Source organism: Erythrolamprus reginae, chromosome 6, assembly GCF_031021105.1.
Source record: "Erythrolamprus reginae isolate rEryReg1 chromosome 6, rEryReg1.hap1, whole genome shotgun sequence".
Taxonomy (NCBI): domain Eukaryota; kingdom Metazoa; phylum Chordata; class Lepidosauria; order Squamata; family Dipsadidae; genus Erythrolamprus; species Erythrolamprus reginae.
The window spans coordinates 31,121,113-31,147,819 of record NC_091955.1 but is presented as its reverse complement, the minus strand read 5'-3'; the positions used below and the strand labels follow the sequence as shown (position 1 = coordinate 31,147,819).

The window sequence follows — 26,707 nt, the reverse complement described above, 5'->3', positions numbered from 1 at the left end:
CAAAATGATCACAAGAACAGTGAGCAAAAATCCCAGAACCACACGGGGGGGGGGGTGTCCTAGTGAATGAGAGAATGCAGAGAGCTGGGACCAACGTAACAAAGGCTACCGTCAGTAACACACTACACCGCCAGGGACTCAGATCCTGCAGTGCCAGAGGTGTCCTGCTTATGCCAGTACATGTCTGGGCCCATCTGAAGTTTGCTAGAGAGCATTTCGATGATTCAGAAGAGTAGTGGGAGAATGTCATATGGTTAGATGAAACCAAAGTAGATCTGTTTGGTAGAAATACAACTTGTCATGTTTGGAGGAGAAAAAATGCTGAGTTGCATCCAAAGAACACCATACCTTTGGCTTTGGGGCTGTTTCTCTGCAAAGGGACCAGGACTGATCCGTGTACATGAAAGAATAAATGGGGCCATGCATCATGAGATTTTGAGTGCAAACCTCCTTCCATCAGCAAGGGCACTGAAGATGAAATGTGACTGGGTCTTTTAGCATGACAATGATCCCAAGCCAGGGCAATGAAGGAGTGGCTTCGTAAGAAGCATTTCAAGGTCCTGGAGTGGCCTAGCCAATCTCCAGATCTCAATCCTGTAGAAAACCTTTGGAGGGAGTTGAAAGTTCGTGACAGCTCCAAAATATCACTGCTCTTGAGGAAATCTGCATGGAGGAATGGGCCAACAAACTAGCAACAGTGTGTGCCAACCTTGTGAGCATTTACAGAAAATGTTTGACCTCTGTCATTGCCAACAAAGGATATATAACAAAGTATTGAGATGAACTTTTGTTATTGACCAAATACTTATTTTCCACCATAATTTGCAAATAAATTCATTAAAAATTAGACTGTGATTTTCTGGATGTGTTTTCTCATGTGTCTCTTATAGTTGAGGCCTCTCTCATATTTTTAAGTGGGAGAACTTGCACAATTGGTGGCTGAGTAAATACTTCCCCCCCCCCCCCCCCACTGTACAGCATTTTCGGCAGCTTAACAATCGCTGGGTTAATAATTCTTTTATTGGGGAAAGGACCAATGTGTCAAGTGAACCAAAAGCATCTGAGAGAATAAATGAACTGAATTCAAAGGCTGGCCTGACACAATGTATTTGAGCCCTAATTTTTGGGATGGTTTTCTAGATTTTAAGAATTTGGTAGACAGACTTTGTCTCCCACTTTAAAGTCCTTTGGCTAAATGCACTTTTTTATCGATATGTTTTTGTATGGTTCCCTAGCTTCATCCAAAGCTAGGGGGGACATGATAGCTGTATACAGGTACTTAAGGGGTTGCCACGGACGGGAGGGGGTCACACTATTTTCCAGGGCACCAGAGGGCCGGACGAGGAACAACGGTTGGAAGCTGACCAAGGAAAGATTCAACCTGGAGATAAGGAAGAACTTCCTGAAGGTGAGAGCGATCAACCAGTGGAACGGCCTCCCCAACTTTGGACATTTTCAAGAGGAGATTGGACTGTCATTTGGCTGGGGTGCTATAGAATTTCCTTAAGCAGGAGGTTGGACACGATGACCTGTAAGGTCCTTTTCAACTATAATAATAATAATGATAATAATAATAATAATAATAATAATAATAATAAATAAATAAATAAAAAGTAAGTAAGTAAGTAAGTAAGTAAGTAAGTAAGTAAGTAAGTAAGTAAGTAAGTAAGTAAGTAAGTAAGTAAGTACAGTAATTTGTACTCCCCAATGGGTGAAGATGGAAAATATTCCAGATCCCCGGATACTTAAAATCAATTTAAGGGGTATGGTAGGAGAGAGACCGGGCTGTCGTAGAAAGCGGAAAGAAAAATACAACTAAAATGAAATAAACGTGGAGGCTATTTCTTCTGAATGACTCCTTCCCGTTGGCTTCCTCCCAGTTTCTGCCACCGTTTTGTAAGTTTAGGTGCTGCAGAGGCAGGAACCATATTGACTTTGGCCTCCGGAGGTAACCTTGCGTGCCGGTGCAAATCAAGAAACATAAGGTAGTTAAGAGGCATGGTGGGACGGAGAGTGGGAGGGCAGAAGCTCCTCTTACAGCCGGGTTTGTTTACAGCTCTTTAAGCCGAGTCTTAAATAGATGCTTGCGTGGAAACCCGGAGAGAGGGCGGAGGTAGAGGGGGACACGTTACTTTGGGAGACATGAATCATCCCAGCAGTACCCAGTGCGAGGTCGAGGTAGCAGACAGCGAGCTGCAGAGTGCGGTTGGCTTCACTGTGCTCCTCTCAAGCCGCCCCCGTGCTCCCTTCCTTCCCCAAACATGGCCGAAAACGGGGGCGGTTTTCTGGAGCAACTCAAGTCCTGCATCAGCTGGTCCTGGACGTACTTGTGGACTCTCTGGTTCTTCGCCATGCTTTTTCTCGTCTACGTCTTGAGGGTACCTTTAAAGATCAATGAAAACCTGAGCTCAGGTAACCAAGGGGGCTTTTTCTCGCCTAACCGAGGGCCTTGGGCTGCGCAGCTCCGGAGTGTCGGATGGGTTCTCTGAGGGAAAACGCGGCGAGCTATAAACTTTCTTTAGAGCCCACCCAGATCCACGCTGCAGGCTGAAAAGCACCGTCGCTCTTGATAGCAGGAAAGTGTAATGTTTTCCTTCTGCTCCTGTTGTACCTCTTAGGTAGTAAAATTGGAGAGGACTCAGGCTGGCTCTCTCCTCTGTTTTGTTAGTTCGTTTGTTTGTTTGTCCCCTATTAAAAAGAAATCTAACTCCGTTTCAGCCCCATGAGCCTGCGTAGGCGGCATTTTTAAAAACTGGGTATCAAAGTTTTATGTTCACTTTCTCCTCAATTTCCTCCTGGAGAGAAAGAGTGGGAGAGTGGCTACTTACACTGTTCTGATCCAAACTAAAACTTTTATGGAAAAAATATTAGAGGGCTGTATATCAGGATGTGGCAACAACTATGCACATTAAAACCAACCAAGCTAAAAGAATCTTTCCAGATCTTCTGCCTGTGGATATAAAAGGCTGCAGCTTTTAGAGTTTTGGTCAACATGTTGAGTGGGGATAGGAGCAACCATAAACCTGCCCCTAGGTTTGTACTTTTAAACTTCCATATGCATTTCAACTATGGAAGTTCCATTTAGGCATCATAATAATCACTACTGTGAGAGTTTGCATGTTTCTGCTCCAAGAAAGAAGTTAATAAACAAAGTAAAGCATTTTGCAGGTTATAGGGAAAGACTGTTATTCCACTGCATGCCTACAAAAAGAAGTAATCAATAATTGGTAGGGACGGAAACAGAATGTTCTTGGTGAACAAGTTGTTATGACATGCCATAAGTCACAGGCTGATCTTTACAGGCTCTTGATAGAACTTGCTCCTTGTCTGCTTGATCACCAGCAGCAGTGACATCAGCATGTTGAGCAAATAGGATAGTGACTTTGTGGCCAGGACACTAAGATTTTTCCTTATCCATTTAAAAACATAGATATAAATATGTTGTGCTGTATGTCTGACACATAATCACTAGTACACCAATATTGGAATGGTATGGAGATTAATGTGTTGTTTGTCATACTTTTTTTTAGAACTTTGAAGTGGCATGATGTCAACATACCACAGAGGTACAAAGAATAGGGCTTGCTTTTAAATATTATTGAGTTATACAGTTTGAATGTATCCAGATAGTTGTATGAAATAACTCATAAATGCCTAAACATCAGACTAGATAGAATATTTTGAGATAACTACCTTCATAGTATTTTATTTTTACTAAAATAGTGAAATGCATATGGAAGTTTAAAAGTACAAATGTTGGCAGAAAAGTAGAAGCTAGTATGTGGTCTGTTGAAGGAACGATGCCCCAAGAAGCAAAAATGATTGTGAATACTAGTGTACTTTGCTCACTTTGTTATGTGAAGTAAAGTATTGTGTGTGAATTAGAACCATTTTGGTGTAGTGGATAAGGGAAGCAGGGAGACTGAGTGCTAGTCCTGCCTTAGACACAAAGCCAACTGGGTGACCTTTGGCCTGCCATTTTGCAGGAGAGGCGGAGTAACGACACGGACACAAGAGCTGGATTTAACTGGGTCATTTTTATTAAATTAAATTAGCATAATTTATTCAAATAAATTAGCATAAATTAGCATAAAATTTGCCTAACAACTATGACCCAAACAATGGACCTGCAGGGTCAAACAATTGCTTCCGGGGCGGAAAACTTACGTCACATAAACTTCCTGGGCAACTTATGGGCGTAGCTCGATGCTAGTCCAGGTGAGGGACCCCTCCCTCACCTGAGACCCTGCCATGCCTTGCATGAGGGGGGTCACGCCAGCTAACCCCTAACAGGGGACTTAAAGGTGCGTGACCCAAAGACAGGTTCCCCCCAACTGCTCAGGTCGCTTCCACCACAAGCTTGGAGAGAACCTGTCAATCATCCCCAAAGATGCCCAAGGGAGAACACCAGTTGCTAGACCACCACCCAGTTTTCCGCCCCTAACCTGCCTACCCAAATGACCAAAGGTAAGCCAATCAGCCTAATAAGTGCAAGCACCCCTAACCGCACATCCATCATCCCAGTGTGGAATGGGCGAAAAAACGGCCCTGCGAACGGGCAGAACCGCAAAAAATTCCCATTCGGCCCCCCTAGGGGCGACCCACCTTAGCACACTGTAAAATAGGGAGGGCGGGCGGGTGTCTGCTCGGGGCGATGGTCCGGGCGAAAAGGCAGAGCCTCGGGCCTGCCCGCCCTTAAATAGGGCGAGCAAGCCCCGCCCGGACCAATCAGCAGCCGGGCCTATGCAGGCCCAACTCTCGGGCGAAGTCTCGCGTCGCGAGACTTCGCCCGAGAACAAAGATGGCAGCCGCCATGGGGTCCGGTGTCTTCCCGGCCCCTCCCGCAAACGCCGCCGGCGGGTAAGTCCGCCGGCACTATTCTCTCAGCCCTAAGAATGAAGCAATGGCAAACCACTTCTGAATAACTTGTGTGGGGGGGGGGGAAATCCAGTTTTGGTTGTCACAATATAAAAAAAGATGATAAGACTCTAGAAAGAGTGCAAAAAAGAGCAGTGAAGATGATTAGGGAACTGGAGGCTAAAACATATAAATAACAGTTGCTGGATTTGGCTATATCTAGTTTAATGAAAAGAAGGACTTGGGATGACATGATAGCAGTGTTCTAATATCTTAGGCTGCCACAAAAAAAGGGAATCAAAGTATTCTCCAAAGCATCTGAAGGCAGGACAACAAGCAATGAATGGAAACTAACCAAGGAGACAGGCAACCTAGAACTAAGGAGAATTTTCCTGACAATTAGAACAATTAATCAGTGGAAAAACTTGCCTCCATAAGTTGTGAATGCTCCATTTTAAATAAGAGATTGGATAGAAATGGTTTCTTACCTAAGCAGAGGGTTGGACTTGAAGACCTCCAAGATCCCTTCCAACTTTATTATTCTAATCTAATCTAATGTAATCATTGGTAGAGATTTTGTTACTAAGATCAAAAATTTCTATTGCTTTTTTTCTCTTTCGACATTATGTAAACAACTTAATCACCTTTACATTGTTTGTTTATGTATGTATGTATGTATGTTTATGTATGTATGTATGTATGTATGTATGTATGTATGTATGTATGTATGTATGTATGTATTTATTTGCTTGCTTGCTGCCCATCTCATATCCAACAACTCTGGGCAGCAAACAATATTACATTGAGCTTTAGTTGTTACATCATATTAACTTTATATACATCTGTCATATTTTATCTTTGTTTTATTGTTTTGTTGTAATTTCTTTGGTTGCTGTGAGCTGCCTTAAATACAAAATTGGGTGAAATTATGGCAGAAGCATAGCATCACAAGCTTGTCCTAACTCACAAACAGACCCAAACACTTACAGATATATTGCTGTGCAATTCTAATTTTGTCATACAAAAGAGGCAGTCAACTTATTTTCCATTGGCCTGAGGACAGGACTAGAACCAATAGGTGAAAAAAGGAAGAAGCTTTTTATTGAATGTCAGAAAGAACTTCCTGACTGTAACGGGCTGCCTGCCAGTGGAAACACAAAATCCTGGAGTTCATAAAAAACAAGTCATCTGACAGAAAAGAATAATGCAATGCTTTTATGAAAAATCATTTTGTTTTTTTGGTCTGGTTATTACAATTAAATCTAAAGAATGGATATACAGTATATTGTAATTCAAAACATGAATAAAACGTAGTTAACAAATGTATTTATTTTTAGTCTAGATATAAATAACGTATTTAATGAATTAAATGCATTTAAACATTGTTCTTAGTAGAACTTGTAGGCAAGGTAAAAATAAAGCTATTTACATAAAGCCAAAAGCATTATCCCCGTCTAGAAATATCAGATTGAAATATAATCTGATATTCTTTTTTATCTTTCAAGTGCACATATTTGGATAAGGGCTTAAATTTTATTTCTTTTGTTTCATTCTATGCCATGATAGTTTTATACAATACATTTTTATTCCCCCCCCCCTCATATTTTAAATTTTGGATTATTTTATCAGCAGAATATTCTGAAAATATTCCTTCCCTCACAAATTAAATCCTCCAGACCAGGGGTCCCCAACCACTGGGCCGCGGACCAGTACCGGGCCGCGGGGCATGTTGCACCGGTCCGTGGAGTCAGCAGCTGCCGGCCCTCATGCCACCACCCCCTCCCTCCAGCGCTTCGCCTCCCGCCGGGCAAGAGGCTTCGGGAGGCAGGTTCTGCCGGCCACAGGACAATGGACGGGACAGAGGGGCGGGAAGGACCGAGAGGCTCAAGCCTCTTTTGGCTTCTGCCGCAGGGCGCTTTTGCGTTTTTGGCTGGGGGGAGGCAGGAGGGCCAACCTGACCCCCTCTCTCCAGCGCTTAGCCTCCCGCTGGGCAAGAGGGCTTGGGAGGCAGGTTCTGCCGGCCACAGGGCAATGGCGGGAAAGAGGGGCGGGGAGGACCAGCACCCCCATGCTTAATCCCGCCCCCAACCACACCCCTTTCCGCCCCCACCGGGCCATAGAAAAATTGCCTTGCTGAAACTGGTCCCTGGTGGAAAAAACGTTGGGGACCACTGCTCCAGACCATTAGCTGCTGACTAGTCAGTTCTTTCACATTCCCCCAAGTGCACCTTCATTATTGTTTTGCTGTTTGACTAGTTAACTTTTGAAATATATTTAGTATTAATAATTTCTTTTTTGCGCAATAGAAACCAGAATTTATTGTATCACAAATTCTATTTCTTAATTAATTACTTTCAAATTGACTTTAATATCCATCTTGGTTCTCTGTGAGGCAAAGGATGGACAGCAATTCTTATAAAATACAGTATATAGTATTAAATACAATATATTTTATGCTATTGTTGTGTACCGTGGTGGCACAGTGGTAAGAATGCAGTATTTCAGGCTACTTCTGCTGATCATCAAGTGCCAGCAGTTTGGCAGTTCAGATCTTAAGGTTGACTCAGCCTTCTAGCTTCTGAGGTCGGTAAAATGAAGACCCAGATTGTTGGAGGCAATAACCTGACACTGTAAACCACTTAGAGAGGCTATAAAGCACTGTGAAATTGTATATAAGTCTAAGTGCTATTGCTATTGCTTCAGTATAACATTTATAATGAAGCCCTGATGGTGCAGTGATTAAAATACAGTATTACAGACAAACACTGGCCACAGCCTAGAGTTCAATCTTGATGGAACTCAAAGTTGACTCAGCCTTCCATCCTTCCAAGATTGTGAAAAGAGGACCCATTGTTTTAAATCACCCAGAGACTGCTGCAAAACACTATGGCATTGTTTATACAGTACTGTATTGCTATTGCTATAATTCTTACTTATTGGAAGTAGTTTCAGAGGTCAGCTGCAAGGATAGATCTACAAAGGCCAATGAAGAGTAAGGCACTGCTAAATAGACAAAGGAAATCAAAGGAACAGCAAATACTTTTCTCACCCCTTGTTACTGAACTCCACCAAGAGTTGTTAATTTTTATAAAACAGATTTGTGTTCTAAGCTTTCATAAGGGGAAAAAATGCATGTAGGAAACTAGCAAAGACAGCTGTTTCCAGTGCAACATTAAAGAGGTGAAATTGTCAGACCCAATTCCAAAGAAACTCAATGAAATCCAATTGAATCCAATTCTTTGCTTGCTTATTATATCAATGGCAGAATCTTGTCAAACTAAAGTTATAACCTTCTAATCTAATCATCCTGAGAGATTCTGGAGAAGTGATAGTGAACTTTTTTTCCTCGGGTGCTGAAAGCATGTGTGCACACACTATTGCGCCTGCGCAAGTGCCCACACTCATGATCCAATGCCTGGGAAGAGTGAAAATTGCCTGCCCTGCCGCCCGAAAGGCCCTCTGGAGGCCAGAAACAGCACATTCCCAACTTCTGGTTCACCTGGTAGGCCCGTTTTTCACCCTCCCCAGGCCCCAGAGGCTTCCCTGGAGCCCGGGGAGAGCAAAAATGCCCTCCCCAATTCCCCTGGAGGCCCTCCAGAAGCCAAAAATGCCCTTCTAGGGCCTCTGGGTGAGCCGAAAATCAACTGGATGGTGTGCACATAAATGTTGGAGCTGAGCTAGGGCAACGGCTCGCGTGCCAGCAGATATGGCTCTGCATGCCACCTGTGGCACCCGTGCCATAGGTTTGCCATCAGTGTTCTAGAGTGTGGCTACGTTGAACCTTTCCTTCCCTTCCACATCCAACTGTGACTGCACAAAGTCTTAATTTGGGCTTCTTTCTGGAATGTGCTATCTCCTTAGGAAACTGCAATGTTCTTGCTGGAATTCCCTCTCTTCTTCAGGTGTCATTTCATTGCATCACAACATTCAACAATGACACAAACATTATTTAATGTTTAGATTTCATTTGGGTACACTTTTAAAAATGTTTTCAGCATGGCATAGCCCTTAAAAATAAGCATAACAATAATTGGATCTAGAATGTGCAGCAGTAGAGGTGATAAAAGCATTCTTCTAATATTTTTTACTGCTACTGCAGTAAACGTGTTATGCAAATGTGTTATGTTTCATGCTTACCTTTTAAATACAACGTGGATTTATAGCGTGAGCATCAGTTTGATTTCAAAGTAATATTAGTACCAGTGGACCTTTTTTAACTGGAAAACAGCTCCACTGATCATTGCAATTTCAATATCAATAATTTCTTCTAAAACTGATTGTTATTCAAACAGCATAGGGATATATTGTTAATAGGTTAATAGACGTTCTTGAAAGGCATTCCAGAAAATATAGCACACTATGAACAAGCAGGTCCCCCCCCCCGCCACCCCAAACTTGGCAATTGTAAAATGAATTTTGGAAGTTCAAGTCCACACCTATTTAGGTTTGAAAAAAAGTGATGTAGAGGTTCATATATTCAAGTTTCTGATAGCATCTTTGGTGGAATCCAAGCCATGATCTAAATATATTGTTCCTGGTATAAAATTTGCTTGTTCTGGGAAATAAAAATAATTATCTTCTTAATCTTTCTTTGAAAACTGGATTAAATTATTTTAAGTATAGGTTTGTTTGTAATCTAAGTTGAAGAAGCTCTTTTAACATTTTATGATTGAATGTAATAATTAATTAATCACTTGAATTATAATTTAAAAGTTATGTTGTTGTAAGTGGGCAAAAATTTATTAAATAAACACAAACTTCAATTTAACAAAAACATTTTGATGAATGCATATTGTTCCATTTTTTTAATCATTTTGAAAGTTCAGAATCTTATTTTGACCATTTGAATTAATTAGAAAGTATGATAAATCTTTGTTACTATGAATTTGCTATTTTCTCATCTAATCTTTCCCACCTTCTCATCTTTCCTATTACCTTTTCCAATTGGTCTCTTATAATTTATAATTTATGACATCACTTTGTTGTTTGTATGAGCATATGGACCAGAGACAAATTCCTTATGTGTCCAATCACACTTGGCTAATAAAGAATGATTCCTATTCCATTCCATTCAACATCAAACTTACTGATATACTGTACTCTGGTAGAATTCATTAGAAAAATATAGAGTCTGACTGTCATAAACATACCTGGAAATTCCATTATTTTGAATTCATATTTCACATCTAACTCATTTAATGTTAAAATGATGTTTTACAAGATTCCATTTGAACATTTCTATTGTAAATAAGAAAAAGTAACAAATTTCAAGAACTCTGAACAGGTTTATTTTTCACAATGGCTAAATTTTTATACTAGATTGGACACTAGAGGTCAGACTTAAACCCAATAAAAAATAAAATCTTGAATCCCTTAGATTTCATTTTAGGTAGGACTGTGGAAATGTTACGTAACCCCTTTAAAAGAGAGGTTAAAATTTTGAGTAGGAGAAGGAAAATAAACCACAAGGAATCAAAGATCTTTTCTTTTGATTATCAATCTGCTTGTAAGGAAGTCTCAGATGATCTTCACTATTGCTAAACAGGCTGATTACTGCTTCATTTTAACATGTTGTCTTTGTTACTATGAATTTGCTATTTTCAAATAATTGTCAAATCTTTCTACTGTATAAACCATATGTCATAATCTTCAGAATATATAGATTGATACCAAATTGAACAGACTGTACTTGGGGAAGGGATTATGAAGTATACAATAATAAATGTGTCGATTCTAATATTCCAGATAGGATATAGGAGATATCATAACAGAGAAACATTGCCTATGTTCTGCCAGCTGACACTGCGTAATAGAATTGACAAAGAGCATGCCCATTCTGTTGGATCTAGTGGGACGGATTATTATTATCTGGTGGGAAGAAGTAAATAGAATCACCCCAATTTGTCCAGGATTATGATTGTATTGGTCCACATAGATATATTCAAGGCTAGGAATGCACGGAATTGCATTACTCCCATAGGAATAGAGTCCATTTGATATCAGTTTACTATTTTTTTCCACTTCACAGTCTAGCTTGAGGCCTTGGTGACCCAATGAACTCAAATATTAATTCAAATATTATTCACCTTAGCATTTAGATATCAGTTTAAATCAGCAAGGAGTTTCAACCCATCTGGAAATACGGATGTGGAGATAATCATTTCATTGCCAACTCTCTTTTATCTTAAATGAACTCAAACTCTTCTTACTGTCTCATCAAATACTTAAATCTAGAAATTGTCAGTAAATTAATAATGGACACTCAGTCCACTTCACAGGACTTGTTGTGGAAAAAAATAAGGAAGGAGTATTACGTATGTCGCTCCAAGTTCATGGAGAGGGGCAGCATACAAATCTAATAAATTATTATTATTATTATTATTATTATTATTATTATTACTATTATTATTATTATTATTACTACTACTATCATTATCATTATTATTATTATTATGATGTTCACCACCTTGAGTTATTTATATAAAATAAAGATGGGATAAATGATCTTAAGTAGCAAAGAAGCCGAGCGGTTAAGATGCTGGGTTTGTCAAATGGAAGGTTGCGGTGGACACGGAGTAAGCACAAGGACACAGAAGTGGGATTTATGGTCACATTTATTAATAACTTAGGACCTGCAGAGGTAAAACGAAAGGGGGCAGAGCTACCATTCAAAACCTTTCTGAGCAACTATTGAGCGAAAGACCCTTGCTGAGCAAGTGAGGGTGCCCTTGAACTTGGACTTGAACTTGACCCTCCCCTGCTCCATGCCATGCTCATGCGTGTGGGGAAGCTCACCCACCTAGTCTGTCATGTCTGGGCATGCGGTGGGTGAGCCCCAAGGGCATCTCGCCTCCATATCTGGGCCGGCCTTGCCTTGTAACCATGGCAGGGAGAGGCCCGTCATCTTCCAAAAGGTGCCCAAAGGAGATCACACAGTTGCTCTTCTTTCCACTTTTCCGCCTCTTACCGCCTCCCCATGACTAAAGGGATAAAAGATAGTAAATGTAAAATTGCTGGCTGAATTGACCTAAACCTATATGATAAAATTGCTGGACATCCCCTAACCGACTCTTCACCGACTACCAGTGTGGAGTAGGCGAAAAGACGGTTGAGAACTAAAGCATTACGGCCGCCAAAAATTCCCACCAGTCACACTGCGTAAAGGGAGGGTGGGTGGGTGCCTGAAAACCAGGCCGGCAGCAATGCAGAAAGAGGAGGCGAATGGAGCTCCACCCTTCCTTTTATACAGGGGATGCCACCCGCCTCCAGGAAGTACATCATGCCCCCGCAACATGCACGGGGCATGCTGGGAATGGGGGGGCACGTCATATGCACACGCCTCCTAACACCCCCCCATTCCCCGGACAATGCCGCAGGGCTCCGTCATGCTCTCGCCACCACCACAAACGCCGCCAGCCTAAGAGGTGGCCAACGGTCCCTTGGCAGTTTGAAACTTAACTACCACACAACAGGATGAGCTTCTGTTATTTGCCCTAGCTCCTACCAACCTATCAGTTAGAAACCATGTAAAAATGCAAGTAGATAAATATGTACCACTTTGATGGGAAGGTAATAGCCTTCCTTGCACCTCAGTGTATAGTCATGCTGACCACATGACCACGGAAACATCTTTGGACAACATGGGCTCTTTGGCTGTGGAAATGAGCACCAGCCCTAGATACAACTGGCAGAGGAAACATACCTTAATAAATAATCTTATACATTTAAATATCAATGGAATATCATAAAGGAATATATTAGAGATTACATGTATAAGAAAAAATTATTATGGAATTTTACCCTAGATTGATATAGCATTGTTTTAGACTTCTAAAATAGAATTAAAATCTGTTTTTAATATTACATTGAATTTGTCTCATAGTTTCTGAATCATTTCTTGCAGAAGGTAATTCAGTTAAAATATAACTTTGAAAATGCATTAAGTTACATTGTGTTATTTCAAAAAATGTAAATTGAAACATTACAGATAGGCATATATTGATTTCAAATCATGAACTATGATATATAAATCAATTCTGCAAACCACCGAACAGTTTGAGCCATATATATAAATCCTATAAATCTAATTAAATACTATTACTACTACTACTACTACTACTACTACTACTACTACTACTACTAATAATAATAATAATAATAATAAATTGATTGATTGATTGATTGATTGATTTCTGGGCCAACCTTCTCCTGAGACTGTTTATATACTAAACAGTAAGTCTTTGGGCTGTGCAGTAAGTCCATTTTTTGTCCAGAAGTTAGCTCCCATGTCATAAAGATAATAAAAAATGAAATATTTGATTATTTTACATCTCAAAGTTGACACAGGTATTTGTTTGTTGCTGAAGTAGAACAACATATTTAAATAAAGCATTAACTTCACTACATCTCCAACAACATAAATATAATGAGATCATTTCTAAAACATTATTGTTGAAAAGGACATAAACTGAAAATTTACAGAAATTTTTGCTTTACATAAAACTTGGAAGAAAAACTGAAAAAAGGAATTTCAGATTTTTTTTTGTAAATTTTTTTTACAATATTATTAAATGGGCATCCTGGTATCTCTGCTTTTTTTCTTCCCTACAACCTTATTTTGCCATGGATGTATACTATCCAACCAAGCAGAAAAAATAGATGTACTTTTTGCCAATCAACTAACATATATATATATAGGAAATATAATACAAAACGTAGCCAGCCTGGAAACTAGATCATCCCCTTGCAAACACTTATTTCTCTTTGGCCAGGCTCCTTGAGAGAAATGAGAGTTTGCAGTGGGCAGCTCTAATGTCTGCAATGGACAGCAAAGCTAGGATTAACTCCGGTTGCTTCTCTCTGCTGCAGTGCTTCCTGGACGCAGTTTACCACTTTGAGCCCCAAGGGTGCAGAAAAGAAGGAAAGGAAAAGAAAGAAGGAAAGGGGGGAGAGGGAAGGGTAGGAAAAGAAAGAAGGGAAGGGGAAAGGGAAGGGAGTGGACGAAAGGAAGGGTGAAGGGAGGGACGGAGAGGGAACGAAAGGAAAGGGGGATGGAGGGAGGAAGGAAAGGAAAGAAGGGAAGGGAAAGAAGGAAAGGAAAGGAAAGGGGGAAAGGGAGGAGAGGGAAATGGGGAAGGAAAGGGAAGGGGAGCCGAGGAAAAAAGCAGGGAATGTAGGAAAGGAAAGGAAGGATGGAGAGGAGAGGAGAGGGAAGGAAAGGGAAGGGAAGGAAAGAGTGGAGGAAGGGAAAGAGGGGAAGGAAAGGAAGGAGGGAGAGGGAAGGAAAGAAAAGGGGGAAGGAGAGGGAAGGAAAGGAAAAGGGAGGGGAGGAAAGGAAATGAAAGAAAGGAAGGAAAGGGAGGGGAGGGCAGGGAAGGAAAGGGAAAGGGGGAGGGAAGAGACTGCAGATACAGCTCTGGAATATGGGACTGACGTTTTCACCAACATCAGTCAGTCTGCCCATCTTCGTTTTCCTTCATTCAGATTGACTGTTTCTTGACAGAAGGAACACAAAAGAGGTTTCCAGGTTGTGTGCCTAGACCAGGCACTTTCTCTCGGGCCTCACTTGCAGAAGCAGACAGGTAGGCCTAAAAGGCGTGTCCCCCCCCCCCCAGCAAGATTTAAAATTATGAATTTGGTGGTGCCTGAGGTCGAAAAGGTTGGTGACCCCTGCTCTAGACGATACTGTATATAAATACGGTAAGTGAAACGACTATCACCCACAATATCAATAATTTATTTATCTTTCCTCTACAAGGGAGATGTCTATCATTATCTGGCAGTAATGCCCATTTTGAGTCTGCAGAGGATAATTAAGCCAGACTCTGCAAAAGAAATAATGAAATTAATAGAAGAACATTTCAGTTCCCAGTGTTGTGAAATGGACATTACAATTATTTGTGAGCAAAGGAATTTCAAGGGAGATAAGAAAGAGAATGATCTGAATTAACATTTATCCAGAGACTTAATTATTTTTAATCACAGTATATGTATGTATGAATTCACTCACTGAATTTTGACAGCAACAGGTGTGGTGGTGTATGCCTGCATTATATCAATAATATAATTGCCACTATCTGTACTTAATAGATTTAATTTTTAACGACCTAATTAATTGCTAATTCCTGACTTTCCAAACTGTTGTACTACTGCTTTTAAAAGTGGTACAGCTCAAATTGTAGTCTATACTTGCAACATAATAAGCAGTCTTGTAAATTGTGTAATAAGCCAGTATGGTTACCTCTTGAATAAATATGAGAGGTTTTACAAATGTCCTAATGAATAAAAGTAGTAGAAAGGCAGTATTATTTTAAGCTAACTTGCATACACTTTAGTTATACACACACTATTTACTATTACATAGATGAAGCTGACTGTCCTTTAATATGATTGTTCTGCTAAAACAAATATTGATTTTCATGTTTCACCATCAAACAATGACCAAAATTAGAGGCAGTGACTAGAGATAAGGAGGTTTACAGATTTTCTTGTAATATGTTGCAAAACCTGTTTTCAAATAAACACACATGACAATATTAAGGTTATTGGCAGGACAGAAAGTTCTCTACGCTAATAAATACAGAATCTTTGAACAACAGCTGTCGTGAGTGGGCCAGGTAAAAACAGTATTTTCAGTATAGCAGTGCTGTTAACTTCGGGTCTGTGAGACCCGTTTTCAAACTTTGAGACCCTGTAAAAAGTTTTCCCTGCATATCTGAAGCTTGGAATTTCATGAGTTTGCATTGTTTCAGGGGTTCTCTCTATGAGAATTTTTTTTGGAGAGGGGGGGGCTTCTTTCTTGCTGGAAAAAAAGTCACACTTGTACTCTTCCCGGGTCACCCTGACCCGGACCAAAAATTCTTCATTTGAGGTGCTTATGTTTGGTCAATTTGAAAACTTTTTTCACTTGGAAGATAGTCCGAACATTTCTCCACAGAATGATATAAAAATTGAACTGAAAAAAATGATGCTTATTGGTTTATTTTGCTGATAAAAGGCACCCCCCCTTTTTGTGAACTTTTTTCAATTTATAGATAGTTTAGCCTGCAAAATGCGTTCAATTTTACTAAAGTTGGTGTGGGATTGGTAGTTTGAACATTACTGAACATAAGAAAAATATAAATGAACTGAAAAAATGATGCTTATTGGGTTTTTAAAATCAGAAATAAGGCCTCCCTCCTCCCCCTCCCCCCGGCTGCTTTCAACCATTTTCACTTTAAAAACTTTTTAGGCTCCAAATTCGAAATATTTTTAACATCTTAGGCATTCATTTACTCAATTTAATATTGCTGATCATCATAAAAATATTTTTTTGAGGGTGGGGGCAAATTCCTTTTGGGGAATAAACCTTACATTTGTACTGTTTCGAGTCGTATAGGACCTGGACCAAAAAGATTTTTTTAGGTACTTAAATTTGGTTTCTTTGAAAACCTTTTTCACTAGGAAAATAGTTTGAACATTTCTGCACACAATGATATGAAAATTGAACTGAAAAAAATTGATGCCTATTGGTTTATTTTGACCAAAAAGCCCCCGCCCCAATTTTTGAGCATTTCATGTCAGTTTATATTTTTTTAGGCTACAAATCTCCAAGGGATTTCCCCCCAAAAGATTTGATATACAAAATTGAACATTCCTGATCATAAGAAAAATATAAATTAACTGAAAAAATTGATGCTTATTTGTTTATTTTCGAATATAAGACCATAGGGTCTTATACTTGAGTATAAGCATGGGGGTGGGGTGGAGGAGGCCCTTTTATGAACAAAATTCAAGGTTGCCTCAGGTTGATAAATTTGATAGACTAGTACATTTTATCTCCCACCTTGAATTCCCTTGTTCCCTCTTCCTATCTGCCTGCCTCTTTTGCTTCTCCCTAGCTTTCTGCAATGCCCTACACACTACTACCCAAGTTTCCTTCAAAATTTCCATCCATTCAGCCAATGATGCCAAGGACAGCTGTCCCTGAGGGATGTCTGGCATGGGTGCAAACTCTATTCTGCTAGTTACCTGGGATGGGATAAAAGAAATGGGATTTCCCTCCTCTGCTGTTGGCCTTACCTTCAAGTTCCAGCCTGTGTAGCTCGCAGCATTGTGCTCATTGTGGCTGCCTGGCTGTGGCTATGAAAGTAAAGCCTGCACTTGGTGGGTGGGTGGGCAGGGAGATGTAGGTGGGCTATAGTTTGAGGATCTCTGCTCTAAGGCACTAGTATGCACCAGTATGACAGGCCAATAGGTAGTTGGTGGGTGGGATGGGGCAAGGCCAGCCATTACTTATTGACCCGTTATGCTAGTGCCCTATAGCAGGGATCCTCTCATGCATTTTGGCCAAAGTGGTGCAAACCAGTTGAATCCCACCACTGCCCCAACCCGGTCTGCAACATCACCTTCTTGAGCCAAGGGTTGCCCCGTGTTCTACTTCTTTGTGGCTGATATCTCAGATTTCCTGATTTCCCGATGGGATCCAGGTAGGCACTACTGTGAGAATTGATTTAAGGTCAACCACCCCAGTTAGCACAATTTTAAAAAGGAACATCTGGTTTGATTAGTTTACCAAGAGTAAAACTTTATTGAAAGATCCATCTAGGCACAGCAGAAGCAAAGTCAGTTCTGAGGTAAATACCATTTTTCTTCCCTGGGCCACCCACTGCTCATTGTTCACATGCAGTTCTTTTGGGAAAACAGTCTGTGCTGTTTGAATAGTTCTCAGAATGTGACCTTGGTGGGTAATTTTTGTCAGGTGGCAAAAGCCTCTCATGCATTTCTTAGCACTCTACATTCCTATGAATTTATCAATGTCCCTCCTGTTTTTATTTGGAAAACTGCAGACTGAAATCAGGTGAACCTAATATCTTTATCTCTTGAATTGTGCTAAGGCAAAGTTGGCTCTTCTATCATGTGGACTTCAACTCACAGAATTCCTGAGCAGCAGGATTGGTTCAGGAATTCTGGGAGTTGAAGTCCACAAGTTCCGGTTCCGGTTCCGGTGGGGGAGGAAGGAGGAAGGCGATGTTGCTGCTCCTCCGGACTACGGCAAAATAACACCAAAAAATATGGGAAATTGGAGCTAAATTGGACTTGGGGTTCTGCAGGTTTGGAAGGTGAGCAGTTGCTGCTCAGAAGGACCCCTATTTTCTTCTGCTTAGTGCTCCGTGTTCTCTCTGCCCCCAGAGTTTATGGCTCGGTCGGCTGGGCTTCGGAAATGACGGCCACGGGATTTGGTCGAGCCGCCTGTTGTTTACAGCTTGTTGCTCACAGCCCCGCAGCACGCTGCCTGCTGTCTGAGCTCAGCAGAGATTGTTTTTATTCAGCGTGGGAAGATCTTGCTGCACCCTGCTCTGTGGCATTTGTTTCAATCCATCTCAGCCGCGGAGATTTTGTGGAGGAAGCAGCTGGGCTGCGGGGAAATGGCGGTTCCCCTTGATTACACCGGGAGGCTGTAGCTGAGACTGGGGGGAGAGATTGATACTGAGAAAAGCGGAGCCTTGAAGGGAGGAGAGAACGAGCAGAGACGGGACCAAGAGGCAAAGGTGACGCTGGTTGGAGGTGCTGCTTCTGGAACGACTCCCCCCCCCATGAACTAAGGATGCTTGTGAGCCGCTTGGTGGGAGCGCCCAAGCGTCGGAGGCTCTACGGGGTGAAAAGACCTGCATGGAAAGATTAGACTGGATATTGCTGTCGAGGAGGAGGAGGTGGTGGTCCGTGAGAGGAGCGTGGAGACTGGGGGAGATGTCGAAGCGATATCGAGGTGGAAAAGAGAGTTCTTGGAGGCCATGCAGTGGGGTCTGGCAGACAGAGAACTGGAAATGTCGCTCGGAAATCAGCGACATCATCAGAGGCCACCGAGGAGTGACCAGCGAGTGGCGAGGGTCCTATGAGAGCCAAGAGACTGGTGATGGAACTGAGGGACTGAGAAGACACCTGGGAGACATCATAGTGCTAGAAAAAGGGGTGACTAACATCAAGAAGAGATCCTTTTAACCAGGTTGAGATACTCCCCTGGGACCCTGAATACTGTTACAATCCAGAACTTCCAATTAAGAACTAATTAAGAATTTAACACTATCTTATTGCTGACTAAATTCCAATATTTTTTATATTATATATATATATATATATATATATATATATATATATATATATATATATATATAGTTTTTTAAATTTGATAAATTTAGATATTTTTTCTTATTGTATTTTAATAATCAAGTTAATCTATTTTAATTATTACTAATTTAATCTTAATATTATTAGGGGGTTTCTTAATGAATGGATGACTGGGGTGTATGTAATATTGTGCATAGGATGAATGATTGGTGTGAGTGTGATGGTTGGAGTGGGTGGGGTTATGGTATGCATGAGATGAATGAAAATCGCATGAATGACAGATTTGGCCCACCTGACGCTCGGGAGACAGGAGAGGAAGGGGCACCGATCTCTGGGGTGGCAGAGGGTCGGAATATTCCAGTGTTGCTGGGGAGAGGCAGATATGGTGGGGGCCACAGAGTTAGCCATTCCAGGGGAACGAGGGATCGTTGCTTAATAACGATCCCTTGTTCTGGCTCTGTGAGCCCAATCTTGGGTACTGGTGATGAGTGTAACTCTGGCCCTGGGCTCAGGTTGCTGCTGCTCAATGCCAGGTCGGTGGTAAATAAAGCTCTCCTCATCCGGGATCTGATCCTGGATGAGGAGGCCGACCTGGCATGTATTACTGAAACCTGGCTGGGCCCAGAGGGAGGTGTTCCTCTCTCTGAAATCTGCCCAGCCGGGTTTCAGATATGGCATCAACCTCGACCCCAGGGAAGGGGGGGAGGAGTGGCTATTATAGCCAGGGAGAGCCTTTGCCTACGTAGACTCATTGCTCCGGAAACTGCGGGTTGCGAGTCTCTCTTGATGAAGTTGGACTTAGGGGTTCAGGTGGGCTTATTTCTCACGTACCTGCCTCCCAGCTGCGTGTCAAAAGCCCTGCCTGTGCTACTCGAGGAGGTAGCCGGGTTGGCGGTGGAGTTCCCCGGACTTATTGTCCTGGGGGACTTCAACCTGCCGTCACTCGGCGAAACCTCTGGGTTGGCACAGGAGTTCATGGCCACCATGACAGCCATGGACCTGACTCAAGTAGTACAGGGTCCGACTCACGAGGGAGGGCACGCACCTGACATGGTATTCCTTTCCGAGCAATTGAGTAATGGTCTGAGACTAAGGGGCTTAGAAGCATTGCCTTTGTCATGGTCAGACCATTTCCTACTATGGCTTGATTTCCAGTCTCCAACCTTCCCTTTATGGGGAAGGTTGTTGAGAAGGTGGTGGCACTCCAGCTCCAACGGTCCTTGGAAGAAGCCGATTATCTAGGTCCCCAGTAGTCGGGTTTCAGGCCCGGTTACAGCACGGAAACTGCTTTGGTCGCGTTGATGGAAGATCTCTGGCGGGCCTGGGACAGGGGTTTATCCTCTGTCCTGGTGCTCCTTGACCTCTCAGCGGCTTTCGATACCATCGACCATGGTATCCTTCTGCACCGGCTGGAGGGGTTGGGGGTGGGAGGCACTGTTCTTCAGTGGTTCTCCTCCTACCTCTCTGGCCGGTCGCAGTCGGTGTTAGTGGGGGGTCAGAGGTCGGCTCCGAGGTCTCTCCCTTGTGGGGTGCCTCAGGGGTCGGTCCTCTCCCCCCTGCTATTTAATATCTACATGAAACCGCTGGGTGAGATCATCCAAGGACATGGGGTGAGGTATCATCAGTAAGCTGATGATACCCAGCTTTACATCTCCACCCCATGCCCAGTCAAGGAAGCAGTGGAAGTGATGTGCCGGTGCCTGGAGGCTGTTGGGGCCTGGATGGGTGTCAACAGACTCAAACTCAACCCGGATAAGACGGAGTGGCTGTGGGTTTTGCCTCCCAAGGACAATTCCATCTGTCCGTCCATTACCCTGGGGGGGGGAATTATTGACCCCCTCGGAGAGGGTCTGCAACTTGGGCGTCCTCCTCAATCCACAGCTCACATTAGAGAAACATCTTTCAGCTGTGCCGAGGGGGCGTTTGCCCAGGTTCGCCTGGTGCACCAGTTGCGGCCCTATCTGGACCGGGACTCATTGCTCACAGTCACTCATGCCCTCATCACCTCGAGGTTCGACTACTGTAATGCTCTCTACATAGGGCTAACTTTGAAAAGTGTTCGGAAACTTCAGATCGTGCAGAATGCAGCTGCGAGAGCTATTATGGGCTTACCTAGGTATGCCCATGTTTCACCATCACTCCGCAGTCTGCATTGGCTGCCGATCAATTTCCGGTCACAATTCAAAGTGTTGGTTATGACCTTTAAAGCCCTTCATGGCACTGGACCAGAATATCTCCGAGACCGCCTCCTGCCGCACGAATCCCAGCGACCGATTAGGTCCCACAGAGTGGGCCTTCTCCGGGTCCCGTCAACTAAACAATGTCGGTTGGTGGGCCCCAGGGGAAGAGCCTTCTCTGTGGCGGCACCGACTCTCTGGAACCAACTCCCCCCAGAGATTAGAACTGCCCCTACTCTCCCTGTCTTCCGTAAACTCCTTAAAAACCACCTCTGCCGTCAGGCATGGGGGAATTGAAACACCTCCCCCGGGCATGTTTAATTTATGCATGGTATGTTTGTGTATGCGTCTGTTAGTATATGGGGTTCTTTTAAATCTTGTATAAATTTTAAAGTTTTTTGATTATTTATGATTTGTTCTATCTTGTTGTGAGCCGCCCCGAGTCTTCGGAGAGGGGCGGCATACAAATCTAAATAATAAATAAATAAATAAATAAATAAACAAACAAACAAGTCATAGAAGAGCCAATTGTGCCTCCCCCGTGCTAAGGCAAACCTGGACCTTTTATGGCCCCTGGGCTACATTGGTCCTTTGGTTGCCCCATCTGGTACAGAGTAGGGGGACTGTGGCAATGGCAGGACAGAAGCAGCAGTCCCCGTTTCCCACCCCACCCCCCCTCTCTCTCTTGTCTGCCTGCCTGCCGTCCTGCCTGCCTGCCTGCCTGCCTGCCTGCCTGCCTGCCTGCCTGCCTGCCTGCCTGCCTGCCTGCCTGCCTGCCTGCCTGCCTGCCTGCCTGCCTATCTATCTATCTATCTATCTATCTATCTATCTATCTATCTATCTATCTATCTATCTATCTCTTTTTATGACCACGTAATCTCTTTCATTGCAATGGAGGGGCAACTAGATAAATGGTCAAAGCAATGAAAACTGCAGTTTAATGTTTCCAAATGTAAAATAATGCACTTGGGGAAAAGGAATCCTTAATCTGAGTATTGTTTTGGCAGTTCTGTGTTAGCAAAAACTTCAGAAGAGAAGGATTTAGGGGTAGTGATTTCTGACAGTCTCAAAATGGGTGAGCAGTGTGGTCGGGCGGTAGGAAAAGCAAGTAGGATGCTTGGCTGCATAGCTAGAGGTATAACAAGGAGGAAGAGGGAGATTGTGATCCCGCTATATAGAGCGCTGGTGAGACCACATTTGGAATACTGTGTTCAGTTCTGGAGACCTCACCTACAAAAAGATATTGACAAATTGAACGGGTCCAAAGACGGGCTACAAGAATGGTGGAAGGTCTTAAGCATAAAATGTATCAGGAAAGACTTAATGAACTCAATCTGTATAGTCTGGAGGATAGAAGGAAAAGGGGGGACATGATCGAAACATTTAAATATGTCAAAGGGTTAAATAAGGTTCAGGAGGGAAGTGTTTTTAATAGGAAAGTGAACACAAGAACAATGGGACACAATCTGAAGTTAGTTGGGGGATAGGTCAAAAGCAACATGAGAAAATATTATTTTACTGAAAGAGTAGTAGATCCTTGGAACAAACTTCCAGCAGACGTGGTTGGTAAATCCACAGTAACTGAATTTAAACATGCCTGGGATAAACATAGATCCATCCTAAGATAAAATACAAGAAACAGTATAAGGGTAGACTATATGGATCATGAGGTCTTTTTCTGCCATCAGTCTTCTATTTTTCTACGGTATGTTTCTAACTGAATGGAGTTGAACGTTTATTGGCCAGATGCCCTTTCTGGTGCTTATGCAGAGTTCACAGTAGACTTTTTTTTTAACCCCCTGATAGAGAAACATTTGTCACTGCCTAGGATTGAATTCTCAACCTCCTGAATGTGTGGGGAGTATCTTCATAATATCAAATAAGAATATCACTACTCAAAATAGTAGTCAAAATGGTTCTTGAACATGGTTTATAAAATCTTCCTCTGAAAATTTTTATCCTGCACGGCTAAATGTAGTTACAGTGTCTAAAGATATATAAAACAATCAGTCATCTTGAACAATGGGGGTGGGGGTGGGGAGTGGTGGATGGTGGATGAAAATACATAGCTTACTTTTTGGAAGAAGGCAATTTTAAGAGATTTTGCAACTGTAATTGAAGCATTTTTGAAGTTGAATGTTTAAAATCCTCATTTTCTATCTTAACACTCTTTCAACTTGTTTTGAAAGAAATCCCTTATTATTAATTTATTTTAGAATTCTCTGCTTGGTCAGAGGAGATCAGGAATTCCCAAGGTATGAATTTTATTTTTCAAAGGGAAAGCTATTCTGTTAAGACTAGACTTTTCCTGCAGACTTCCAGCAAGCAAAACCAATATGGAAAGCTTGAATCACTTAACAACCAACCATGTGTTTGCTTAAAGGCTGGGATAAAAATGGTAATAAAGTCAGGTCTAGTCACATGATGACTTGCTTAATTCCTGCTACACTTAGCAACCAAAATTTCAATCCCAATTGTGGTCATAAGTAAAGAACTACCTCTGTCCAGAGATGCCTCTATATCATGACACTAATTTTCCAGAAAAGAATTCAATATAGTAGATTAATCTCAATACTTATTCCTACCAGATTGACAACAATGATGCCATAACAAAAGTTATTGTAACAGATTAACAGAATTGGAAGGGACTTTATAGGTCATCTAGTCCAAGCCCCTGCTCAAGCAGGAGAACCTACACCAGTGATGGCGAACCTATGGCATGGGTGTCACAGGTGGCACACGGAGCCATATCTGCTGGCACACGAGCCTTTGCCCTAGCTCAGGTCCAACTTGCATGTGTGTGCCAGCCAGCTGATTTTTGGCTCACACAGAGGCTGTGGGAGGGCATTTTTGGTTCCAGAAAGCCTCTGGGGGGATGGGGGAAGGTGTTTCTACCCTCCTTCGGCTCTAAGAAAGCCTTTGCAGCCGGGGAGGGAAAAATACGAGCCTACTGGGCCCACCTGAAGTTGGGAAACAGGCTGTTTCTGGCCTCCAGGCGAAGCTGTTTTCGCCTTTCCCAGACATTGAATTACAGGGGTAGGCACTTGCACATGCGCAATAGCACGTGCGCACGCTCTTTTGGCACCCGAGGAAAAAAAATGTTCGCCATCACTGCCCTACACCACTTCTGACAAATGGCAATCCAATCTCTTCTTGAAAGTCTCAAATGATGAAGCTCCCATAACTTCCAAAGGCAAACTGTTCCATTGGTTGATTGTCCTCACCGTCAGAAAGTTCCTCCTTATTTCTAGGTTGAATCTTTCCTTGATCAGTTTGCATCCATTATTCTTTGCCTGGCCTTTAGGTTCTTTGGAAAATAGCTTGACCTAGTCCTCTCTGTGGCAGCCCCTCAAATATTGGAACACTGCTATCATGTCTCCTTTGGTCCTTCTCTTCTCTTTTCTAGACTACTGTAACCGTTCTTCATATGTTTTAGTTTCCAGTCCCCTACTCATCCTGGTTGCTCTCCTCTGCACTTTTTCTAGAGTCTCAACATCTTTTTATAGTGTGGTGACCAAAACTGGGTGCAATTCTCCAGGTATGGTGTAACTAAGGCTTCATAGTATCTCATTTGAACTTGATTGTATCCCTCTGCTAATGCAATTTAGGATTACATTAACATGCAGCTTTTTTTGGCTGCCACTGCACACTGCTGCCTCCTATTTAGCTGGTTGTCCACTAAGATTCCAAGATCCCTCTCTCAATCACTGCTATTAAGCCTGGTTTCACCCAGTTTATATGGATACTTTGATTTTTCATACTTAGGTTTAGGACTTTACTTTTCTCTACATTGAATTTAATTTTGTTAGATAGGGCCCAGTGTTCAAGTCTATCAAGAGCCATTTGGATCTTGAACCTATCTTCTGGGATGTTAGCTATTCCTGCCAGCTTAACATCATCTGCATGTTTGATAAGTTCCCCTTCTATTCCCTAATTTAAATCATTTATGAAGATGTGGAAGAGTACTGGTCCTAAGATGGAACCTTGTGGTACTTCACTTTTTACTTCTTTCCATTTTTGACATAAACCCATTAAGGACTACTTGTTGAGTACAGTTTGTTAACCAGTTGTGAGTCCATCTGGTGGTGAAGCTTTTTATCCCACTTTTTTCTAACTTACGAAGAAGTAGGTTGTGGTCTACTTTATCAAATGCCTTGCTGAAGTCTACATTTATTATGTCTACAGTATTTCACTGGATATATTAACAATAATGGTTAAAGATATCTCTGAAATAGAACTGTATCAGAATATATCTAGATTTGTCACTTATGTATGTATAAGGATCTTTAAAAAAAAACAATTTGTGGAGGTGGGTTTATACTTATTGCCTTGTTATAGGTGCTTTGTAGTGCTCATTTCATTTTGCAAGATGCATGTATTAAGTGTCCTTCTCTCAACTCCTGAATGATAAAGAGAGAGATTCAATCAATCAGGTATTCAATTCTGTTACCTCTGGTCTTGTAGCATTAAGAGATTTGGATAGTGAAATCAGGCTGTATTCCTTTGTAGGAGATAGATCAATCCTATAAAAAGTATAATCAAATACTTTTTAAAAAGAGAACATGTCAAATATAATGTTTAACTTTAAAAGTACAGTAGTACCTCGTGATTCAAACCCCTCGTCATACGAACTTTCCGAGATACAAACCCAGCGTTCAGAATTTTTTTGCCTCTTCTTACAAACTTTTTCTGCCTTACGAACCCGCCACCCGAACGCTGAACCCGGAAGTTCAGCAAAAGTTTGGGTTCGGGTGGCCGCCGAGAAGTCTCGCCGCCCGGCTGTCAGCTTTGCAAAATAGCCGCCGAGCTGTCGGCCGGTCGGGAGGCTCAAACAGGTGGGGAATCCCAATAGGGAATTTCATGGGCGGAGCTCTGAGGTCACGAAGACATCCTTCCTGGAGTCCACGTTTCTGCCGGCCAGGAAGGACGTCTCCGTGATGTCAAAACTCCGCCCATGGAATTCCCTATTGGGATTCCCCACCTCTGTTTGAGCCTCCCGACCGGTCGACAGCTCCGCAGCTCTTTTGCAAAGCTGACAGCTGGGCGGCGGGGCTTCTCGGCGTCCTCCCGAACCTGAACGCCAAACCCAAACTTTTGCCGAACTTCAAGAAGCCCCCCCAGCTGTTTCAAAAGGCGACAGCTGGGCGGCGGGGCTTCTCGGCGGCCTCCTAAACGCTGAACCCGTAAATTCAGCAAAAGTTCGGGTTTGGCGTTCGGGTTCGGGAGGACGCCGAGAAGCCCCCCGGCTGTTTCAAAAGGTGACAGCTGGGCGGCGACGCCCAGTGGAGCGCCATTTTTGCAGGGGGGCGGGGGTTCTTGCATGCATTAATTGATTTTACATTGTTTCCTATGGGAAACATTGTTTCGTCTTACGAACTTTTCGCCTTACGAACCTCCTCCGGGAACCAGTTAAGTTCGTAAGACGAGGTATTACTGTAATTACATGTGGGTTCTCTTTGGTCAGTGAATCAGAAAGCATTAAAACTGTATAAAGTTGTAAAATTAGGAGATTAATTTTCTGCATAAAACAACATCAGCTGAAATAATTTCTTTTAAAGTACTTTTTT

General features: G+C 42.4%; 1 protein-coding gene across 3 annotated transcripts in view; it reads left to right on the top strand.

The window, feature by feature from the left end:
- Positions 1-1,987: 1,987 nt before the first annotated feature.
- The window catches only part of ST7 (suppression of tumorigenicity 7), a 125,374-nt gene continuing 100,654 nt past the window's right edge, over positions 1,988-26,707 (top strand). For 2 of the 3 annotated variants that reach the window (XM_070755464.1, XM_070755465.1), the window contains exon 1: positions 2,099-2,412. In XM_070755464.1, coding sequence (XP_070611565.1) covers positions 2,262-2,412 — 151 coding nt within the window. In that variant the 5' untranslated portion in view covers positions 2,099-2,261. Of the gene's footprint in view, positions 2,413-26,707 lie in introns of all 3 variants that reach the window. The other variant, XM_070755463.1, reaches the window with a different exon arrangement.